General features: G+C 54.1%; 1 protein-coding gene across 1 annotated transcript; it reads right to left on the bottom strand.

Annotated features, from left to right (window-relative positions):
* Positions 1-372: 372 nt before the first annotated feature.
* On the bottom strand, positions 373-8,177 carry FNDC11 (fibronectin type III domain containing 11). Its single transcript, XM_068416476.1, is given in 4 exon segments — positions 373-999; positions 1,001-1,247; positions 1,249-1,328; positions 8,139-8,177. Coding segments are annotated over 4 exon segments (993 nt in total).
* Positions 8,178-9,879: the final 1,702 nt, after the last annotated feature.

Below are 9,879 nucleotides of genomic sequence, written 5' to 3'. Positions count from 1 at the left end.
GGGTAAAAAAATGAAACATCTTTTCAAGGAGCTGGCACTGGACATCTTTCAGTGGGTGGAAAGCACTGGATGATGGAGATGCTTCTGTCTCCTGTGCTTTGCACCCGAGGTGTCCTGCAAGACTGCCTGCTTCCAGCTGCTCCCACCTGTGAGTTCTGGCAGTCCCAAATGCTGCCCAAGGATGTTATTTTGTGTGAGAAATTTGGGATGGGTTACTGTTAACCTGGGAAGATTTGGGGAAGGTGCCTGTAAAATCGTTGTTGAAAACAGAACGAGCTCAGTTTGACACAGAATGTTTTAAAGTATGGTTTACTTTTAATTTTTCTCATTTGTGTTTTCAAATGGATGAGAAAAATGTTCTTGTGTGCTGCCTCACCCTTCTTGTGCGTAAGCACTGCCGTCCACATCTTCAACAGTGTTAGTTTTTGTTGTCAATGTGATGCTGTCGTGCCAGTTTACATAGACAAGTGTGGGATTCTGTAATCTTCTAATTGTGAATTTGTATGATCTGCCAGGCTGCAGGTTCCGGAATACACACGTGTTGGAGTTGACCTCCTGGCTCCTAGCGTATCCCACTTCTATCTTACTCCTATCTGTCACTAAGTTAGATTGCACTTCACACGGTTCAGGTTGTGGCTCTTCATTTTCAGTGAACCACTTGAGCTTGACGCAGTTGTTGTGTGCAAGAGATTCACTTCGATCAAAAATCAGTGGCATCTTTGTATAGAGAGAAAGCGTAATTGTGGGGACTCCAGCACCTCCCAGAGCTACCTCTGACAGCAAATGCTGCTTCACATAGAGCCTTCCTGGCACTTTCAAGGAAAGGAAAGTTCCTGCACACTCGGAGAGCTTCAACTATCTCTGCGAAATCATGTCCCACCTGGAGAGGAAAGTTACCATGTCCCAGGTCTCTACGTAACAGCTCAGCTCCTCCCGACCTCGTTCCAGTTGTTCTAACAGATCAGTTAAAAGCAATAGCTGGATTTCAGTCTGGTTTTTTTCCCGCCTTCTTTACCTGCTGTAATTGGACGAAATTTATGAGTTCCAAGGTGTCAGTATGACACGTCTCATGGTTATTGACTCTCCTGTTGACCTGTTTGGGCTCAATGTCCAAGTAGAAGTAGCACTTCTTCAGAAGATCAACTTCCTTCTGGTGGTGCTGAAGTTGGTCGAGGCTCAGGCTGGAGTTCAGGAACTGCAGAACATCGTTTCTCTTTTCCAAGTACTGCTCGCAGATGGCAACGGTCTTGTCCTTCGCTGGGCGCAGTACCCTCCGAACTGGTTTCAAAGTCATTAAAAATCATAGCCATGGTTCCAAAGTTCAGTTGCTGTGTAAGAAAGGAGCAATAACAACATTAAGAACCAAAGGAAAAGCAGCTGTGAGGGAGTATAATCATGGCTGTGACTCTTCTCTCTTAATTATAAAGCTTAGCTTATAAATTTATAGATGGGAAAGAACTGTTAGACTAGGTGTAGTCCCAAAAGAGTTTTCCTTTGTAGTTGTATGGTTTCTAATGTTTTATACAGTCTACTTTTATATATTCAAACCAACTGGTCTCCTGCTGCCATCCCTTGAGAGGTCCTACCTCTGCTTAATGGATTCACTGTCAGGAATTATTCTCTGATATACTTTGCCAAAGTTCCTCCCTATCTTATTATCTTCTGTTTCATTCTAATTAGATGCCTTTGTACTGTAAGCAATTTCTTTCCATTCTTCTACATCTCTGGAGAGGTCTACTTTTCTCTCTTTGTAATCTGCCAGGCTGTTGAGGTTTGAGACCCATCTTCTAAGGCAGTTCCTACAGCTACATAATCACCTTGGTGATGCAAATTAACCCTCGGTGCCCCCCAAGCGAGCTGGTATGCAGCAGGCAGAACCACACAATACGCTGAGTGCCGCCTCACAACAGCTTTCAAGGGCGATGCTGGCATTTTTCCTGGCACCTCTACCTTCAACAGTGGATTGAGAGGCATAACCTGACAATGTTTTCAGAGATATATTGCTTTCTCTTTCTTTGTTTTTAGTTTACATCATCACCATGGTCCATAAGATCTACCTGCTTTCTTGTGGAAGAACGCTGTTAAGTCTATAAACAATGTGCAGTAAGAGAATGAAACACGTGGCTTTCACAAGCTGAACATGCTTGATTTGAAAAAGAAATAAATACAGAATTCTGAAAGTAAGATTTTTGTGACCCCGGTCAGACCTATCAGCAACAGGTAACTTTTTCCTGATTCTCTGTAATTTTCTGGTTATAATTATTTAAGTTCTTGTAGTATCTAACTGGGATATTTTAATTCCTAGATGTCTTGTAGCAGCTAGATGGTGATAGCTAGTTGACAAAGCAATTTTTCTTAGCCTCCTTTTCCCTAAATACCTAACAGAACTAATAATACCTCCTCATAGGAATTTCAGGCATTTGTAAACCTTTCAGGTGTCTGGCCCCCAGCTGCACTACAATTTATATTAATTCCCTCATACATCACGGCTTTTTTTCCGAGAGACCTGTCAGCTTAAGAACACAAGCTGTATTTCCTTTTCACTTTCTTTCCACAAAAAAACAACCCCAAACCAAAGTGGTGCCAGCTCCTGGCATCCCTGTATGCAGCGCAGCAGGGCCAGCGCTGCTTTCTGAGCGCTCTGGCTCCCTCGAGCTGTGTGTGCCCACAGACAGAGCCGGCCTTGGCCTTGTTTTCCCTTTCTGGTTTTATATCATTTTTTTTTGTGCCAGAAACGGCTCTTTTCCCAGTAGTGCCGCTATGTTTGCAGCCTGGGAGGCTGTGCTCGCCTACGCTGGGGGCTGTGTGGCCCTGGGCTGCCCCAGGCCAGGGCTTGGCAGGTGGAAGGGGGCACCCACGGGAGCCAGAGCCACCCCAACCCCTTCCTGCGGCTCAAACCCAGCCCCTCACCCCCGCGCTGCGTCCTCCTCACGCTGCCCCGGGCTGGGGGACAAGCCCTGGGGGGCCAGGCCCGGGATGGCCCCAGCTGCCTTACCTAGTTCCAGGAGCTCTGTCCAGCAGTTCTGTCCCCGACCCGGCCCAGCCTGGCGCTGCCCGCAGCCTGGCCCGGTGGCCCCACAGTGCCCGGCGGTTGCCACGGTGACACATTGTGATGTGGAGGGCCGGGAGGGCCCTGCCCGCCCTCGCCCAGCGTGGGGACCCCACACACACACTGCCCAGGCCCAGGGAGCCCCGGGGACACGGCTCCAGCCTCCCGGGGGGACACTGGTGCTGGTCCCTCTCCCTGCACTCTCTTTCCACCTGCCTCGGCTGGCAGGGCCGAGCCCCCGGCACCCACCGACGTCTCCCCCAAGCCCCCGCTTTTCACGGCGATGCCTTTTGCTCTTGGCAGCAGTGGTTTGTGGGGACGTGGCCCAATTGTCTATAGGCCCCAACACCATCTGTACCTTCCCCTCCACAAATCTCAGTAATCCGCTCCTCAGCAGCCCCCCCTCACCCTCCGGTCCTCGGGGTCACACGGTACCTTGGGTTTGGTGACACCAGGTTTTGTGATCATTGCAGCACCCAAAATATGATTTCTAAAGCTTTACTTCCCTGCATGTGATGTTCCCACTGCTCCAGCGTGTTTCCCCCCTGCTCCACAGATCTAAGCAGTGGCCTCAGCCTTTCAGGAGCCTGAGCTCCAAGGCCGGGGACCCTGACTGAGCTGCTTCACTGGGCACTGGTTTAAAGCTCTCTCATCCCTGCAAAACCCCAACCTCAGCAGTGAACATCGAGGACACGGCCTCGAGCCAGGGTCCCTGCAGACAGGGATGAAGTATCTGAGGCAGAACAGCCAGAAAATGGTAACTGCAAGCTCAGAGCGCTGAGCAGAAAAGCTGGCTCCATCCTGGGAAGCCTGAAGGTCGTGCTCGTGGCACCCTGCGCCCTGCGAGGTGGCCACGGTGAATCAGTGAATCATAGAATTGTTAAGGTTGGAAAAGACCTAAAAGATCCTCAAGTCCAACCATCGACCCAATGCCACCATGCCCGCTAAACCATGTCCTGAAGCACCACATCTAGATGTTTTTTGAACACCCCCAGGGATGGTGACTCCACCACCTCCCTGGGCAGCCCCTTCCAATGCCTAATGACTCTTTCAGGGAAGAAATTCTTCCTAAGATCCAGCCTGAACCGTGTGCCAGCACACAGCTGCCTCAGTTCTCACACTGTGGGCACCACGCTGGGGTTTTGAGTCTGTAGCGTTCCTGGGAGGAGGATTGTGAATGACCCTGCCCTGAATTCCTGGGTATTAGCCCGTCATCATCAGCACGAGGTGCTTCACTGCCTGGGACCTGCTCTGAGCCCAGCGTGGGGCAGATCTGGGGACCCACAGACAGGCTCCAGCTTTGCTCTTTGCTGCTTTGCAGGTGTTAATATTTGCCCAGGAAAGGACAGGTGGTTCTGGGGTGCTAGTGGGATCTGCTGGGCTTCCTGGCATGCTGGGGGGGGGGTGGTATTTCTGCTTTTCGAGGGTAAATCTTGCAGCCTTTACATCTGAGGCCAGACACGCTCCAGTGCTTTGCTCTCCACAGTGAGACTGAGGCTATTTCACGAAGTGTCGGGAGTTTTATTAACTTAAACACATAATCCTTATTAAAGAGATGTGTTGAAATAGGATATAAAGTGCTCCATTCAGTGCAGCAAACTTCCTTTTGGGTAGGAAGGCTTTTCCTGCTCTGCTTTGCTGTGGGACCTGACTGCCCAGTCAGCTGTTTTGTTGTGGAGGAGAGTCTGGCTCCTCTAGATCACAGCAGCAAGTTCAATACCACGACGGGTGTGTTCATCAGCAAACCGGCCAGGCGTCCTGTGTCTGAAGGTGCCTTCGTACTCCCTGCAATTAAATCTTTGGGTCGGGGCTCAGCCTTAACGCTGTCTTGTGCATTTAGCTGCTGCGTCTGATAGGCAAGATCCCGAACACCAGCCCTGAGCTGCTGCTTGAACGTCAAGGGAGGAGGCGACCTGTCATTTCAAGAAATCAATGCGTCTTCTCCAGGCAGCCGGAGCTTACCATTTCATTTCACAGCTGCCAAGAGATTAACTATACAGTTGTCAGGTGTGATTCTCTAACAGACAAGGAAGATCTAACAAATACGAGTGAAAGAAGGTTGGCAGCCTTGCCTGGCAGGGAGGGCTAGCAGAGAGCGGTGTTGGGTAATAACGGCAAGTTTCGGTGGGAAATGGATGTTCATGCTCATGTCGTGGAGCCCGACCCTGTCGCACAGGCTGTGTGTGTTGGGAACTGGCCCTGTCCTTCTCCCTCGAGCAAACCTCGCCTCCTGTTCCAGCCAGGGCCTGTGCCAGGTGCCCAGGGAGCAGTTTAAAGCAAGGCTTGCGCTGTGTGAGCATTTCCCTCGGCACCCTCCCATCCCACGGCTTCTGAAGATGTGATGGTGTGGTTGTATTTAGTAGCTCTCAGTGGAGAGTGTGGCTGCCTTGGAGCTGGCGTGGCTACCTTCGAGCTGGCGTGGCTGCCTTGGAGCTGGCGTGGCTACCTTGGAGCTGGCTTGGCTCCCTTCGAGCTGGCGTGGCTACCTTCGAGCTGGCGTGGTGTCACCCAAGCAGTTTCTGGGAGCACAGCGTGGTGGGCGGTGGGGTTTGCTGCTGGAGTTGTGCAGAGATGTTTCCACCGAGCTTGCTCGTATTCCTCATTGCCATAAAAGCTGACCTTCATCCCAAGCAGAGCACGGGAAAGCGGAGTCCCTGTGGCTGCCCTGACCAGCACAGCCAGCCGAGCCGCTGTCTTGATTTTAGGAGTATGAGCATAAACCTGCTTATAGTCTGCAGCTGAAATCTTACTGCTTCCAGTAGCTTTGCATCAGGGATAAATTCAACTACAGGATTTTATATCACTCCATGAATCTCGTTGAATTAATAAAATACAAATGTGTGTGAAAAAAATCAAATCCCACGTACCCCTTTCCCCTCGCTCTCTCGTCAGCGAGGCTGACAGCGTTGTCTGCCACGTTTGTCATCCTGCCCTGTCCTCCTGCCCACAGCATCAAAATAACTTGTTAGTCCTGTCTTTGAGATCAAGATGTAAGCAGACAATTGATTTTCCTCCCTCTTCTCATTAGTGAGATCTGACACTTAATAAAACATATATTTCCACTCTCAGGGTAAGCGAAACACCCAGATAGTGCCTGTCAGAGGGAGCGGGGAGCGGGGGTTCATCTTTATGGAAAATCAATAGCTGGAACAGAGAAATTGGCAGAACGCAAATTAAAAGTTGCCGGCAATTTCTGTCTTCATATTTCATGTCTCCTGCATTTCTGAGGCAGTAATTGGCTCCAGAGGAAACCGTCACAGGGCCGGGGAGGAGGATGGACTGTGCGCCTGGTTCTCCCTCTGCTGCTGCCAGGTGGGACCTGGTGGGTGAAGGGGGGTGTCAGGTTTGGAGCAGCTCTTTGGGGTCGAGGTGATCCCTGTCCCAGGGACAGGGGGCTGGTCACACTGGGCCTCTCTCTGCTGGAGGCTGTGTCACCGTGTCCCCGGACAGCATCCCTATCTCAGCGTGTGTGCCTGGCCCCCGGGAGCGGGACATTCAGAGCAGGGCTGGCTGCACTTAGCTGCCTCAAATCCCATCGTCACAAGGGTGTGACTGGTTTACTCACTGCTTGCTCCCAGTTTCACTGGTGCCTCGTATACCTGACATAAATTACACATTGCAGATATATCCCAACTCTAAGTCATCGCCACACGTCAGGGAACTCGCTTTGCTCATCGGGCTGTGATTCAGAGGGTCGCTTGGGGAAGGAAGAGGGGTGTAAGTTTGCTAAGGAACCCCAGGATGGGAACTGCTCTCCTGGGAGGCACGAGCCCCAGCTGGGCCAGGCCAGGAAGGAGTTAATTGTGTCCCTGAGACACCAATTATCTCCAGCTCATTACACCCACTGAGGGCACCCTGAGAGGGAGCCCAGCAGCCTGGACCTGCTGGAGTTTGGGGTGGCTGTTTGCCTACAGCAGGGCAAGAAGTTTGTGGGTTTGGAGGCTGGTTTGGGGCAAAATCCTTCCCTGGTCTGTGCCCAGCCCTGAGCTCTGCTCGGGATTGCCTCGGGAAAGGAGTCTTCATCTGCTAGCTCTCCTTCCCTCCCCGATGGGTGTTTGATGCTTGGACAGCCCGGACAGGTTGGGCACGGAAGGGGAGTCCTAGGGCAGACAGACCCTCCCTCCGCCAGCGGTGACATCCATCTAAGCACCCAGACCCGCGTGCGGGATGAGAGGTGAGAGCTCGGCTGAGCTGCGACTACCGCGGGGGTTGGGTTACCCACGATCCAGCTCAGGAAGATGGGGCAGGGTCACGGCAGCTCGTTTATCTGGCTGGAAGCTCATCAAGAGCCTGGTTGGGTGTCCTTGCGCTGCGCTGCACCTCACGAGACAGACATCCTTGAGCATAAGTTCAAGGCAGGCCGGCGTGTCCCAGATCCCGAGCGGCGAGTGCACGTGCCCCTTTATGCAGGAAACCTTCCCGAGGGGGCCAGCTCTTGCTCGGATGTGGGAGAGAGCGAAGATGGCAAGTGGGAAACTCGCTGAGCCTGCAGCTTTGTCCCCTGGTTGTCACCTGCTGTCAGTCCCCGCTTGGGGCTGTGGCTGGCTCTGGGCGAAGCTGCTGCCTCTGCCACGTGCGGTCCCTGCTGTGGGGACAGGCAGGTGGGGTGGGCACAAGGTGGGCACCCTGTGCAGCTCCCCAGAGGGGCACTCGAGGCAGACAGTGGAGAAAAAAATCTATTTGCCTTTGTGACTTGGCCATCTTTCTTTCCAGAAGCCTCTGTTGGAATCGGGAGGTGGTTTGGGTGATGTTGCTCCCCATGCTCCATCCCCCCTGGGCATCCTGGGGGTCTCTGCAGGAGGGAGGACGGGGTGGCCATGGTTGTCCCATGCACACAGGGGACACTCCTGGCCGAGCTGGCGCTGGGGATGCTGGGGGGATGCTGTGTGCAAGGGGATAAAAGTGTTCAATAAGTGACAGCTTGATGCCACCCACGGCGTTATCCGCCGTGCAGCAGAGCACCGGGGCTGGGCTGTCCCTGTGCTGGGGACCCCCCGTGACTGTCCTGCAAGCGAAGAGGGGGACAGAGGGTAAGGAGGGTTCGCCCTCCTGCCTTGCAGCGTGCCATGTTCGTCCCCTCGTGTCTCACCGTCACCTCCGCCCGCGTGAAGAGCCTCGTCTGAGTCATCTGCAGCTAAACGGAGTGTGTGGGCTCACGGCAGCTTGAGCTGCTCAGCCTCTGCTTTGCTGGCGCCTGACACGGGGTAAAATAGAGCTATTCATCAACGCAGAGACGAGCCCTGTACCAATAAAACGGGCCTTGCTCTCATCCTACCCGCTCGAGCAGCTGGTGCCTCGGCGGTCCGGTGAGGACTGCTGAAGTGGCTGCTGCTTAAGGAGCTCAAGAGATCTTAAAAGAAATATGGGCTTGTGCTTTGCGCTGGATGACTTAGTGCTTGGGCTGTGCAGCGCAGTGCCGGAGCCTTGGAGAGGAGCCTCTTGAAAATGTTCCTGCTGGGTATCGGAACAGGGAGAGGGAGAGGGGGAGCGAAGCTGGCGCAGCAGCTGACATTAAACCCCTCTGGGGGGGAGGTTGGTGCTTGCCCAGCTGCCACCCGGGACTGTGGCCGGCCCTGTGGCCGTGGTGGCCACCATGGGTTTCCTTGCCTATCCCCCCCCAACGCTGCTGCCCACTCCCCTTTGCCACGTGCAGCTCTGCCCTGGCACGTGCCCTCCCCGGGTCCCCAAGGGGCGGCAGGGCAGGGGGTGGCTGGCGCTGGGGGCTTTTGTCAGCTGCCAGGTAATCGCAGCGTCCCTGGGGAGCGCAGCAGCCCCCTTCGCATGAGCAAGAGCAAGTCTCCAGAGAGCAAACCCGGAGTGGAGCGCTTCTCCCGGTGACTGACACCAACCTCTCGCTGTCAATGATGGGAAAAGCTTTTCGGCTGTGCCAGGCGCTCACCTGCCCTTACCAGCTCCTCGCCTGCAGCGCGGTGGCACACGTGCAAGGTGACCCCACGCTCCTGCTGCATTTTATCACGTTTGCAGGGGCCGGGGGCTGCGGGAGCGCTCGGAGCACGGTACGTGTCTGGTCACAGAGAAGCGTGTGATGCCGTGAACCTGGAGGGTGGAAAATGGTCCTTGTCACTGGTGGAGCTTAAACCAGAGAGAAGAGGAAGCTCAGAGGTGACCTTAGTGCAGTCTACAACTACCTGAAGGGAGGTTGTAGTGCAGTGGGAGTCGGCCTCTTCTCCCAGGCAACCAGTGCTAGGACAAGAGGACACAGCCTCAAGCTTCGCCAGGGGAGGTTCAGGTTGGACATCAGGAAGCATTTCTTCTCAGCAAGGGTCATTAGCCATTGGAAGGGGCTGCCCAGGGAGGTGGTGGAGTCACCATCTCTGGAGGGGTTTAAGACTGGACATGGCACTTAGTGCCCTGGTCTAGTTGCCATGGTGGTGTCAGGGCAATGGTTGTACTCGATGAGCCCAGAGGGCTCTTCCAACCTGATGGATTCTGTGATTCTGTGAAGTCGTGGGAGCAAAAGGAGCCTCCTTGGAGGGGCAGCTGCATTTGTGCTGGGGAGTTTGGGGGTGGCCGCAGGTGGTGGGGGACAGCAGGGTGGCACAGCCGCTCTCGGCGGCTGCATGCATCACAGGACAGGGACAGTCTCAGGGCTTGTCCCACACTTGCTACCAGTGTGACCAGAGTGGACCCAGCCCCTTCCCCGGCTGCAGGCAGGATGCACTGGGCAGGACTGGGGCTGGGGGGGGATGTTTGAGCACCCGGGGCTGCTCTTGCAGCGAGTGCCAGGCACTCAGTGCCCCTCAGCCCCGAGATAACCCACTGGAATCTGGGGGGGACACAGCTTGGGCCCCCCCTTTGCTTGTCTGCTG

Source organism: Nyctibius grandis, chromosome 19, assembly GCF_013368605.1.
Source record: "Nyctibius grandis isolate bNycGra1 chromosome 19, bNycGra1.pri, whole genome shotgun sequence".
NCBI lineage: Eukaryota > Metazoa > Chordata > Aves > Nyctibiiformes > Nyctibiidae > Nyctibius > Nyctibius grandis.
This window is presented reverse-complemented; position numbering and strand designations above follow the sequence as displayed.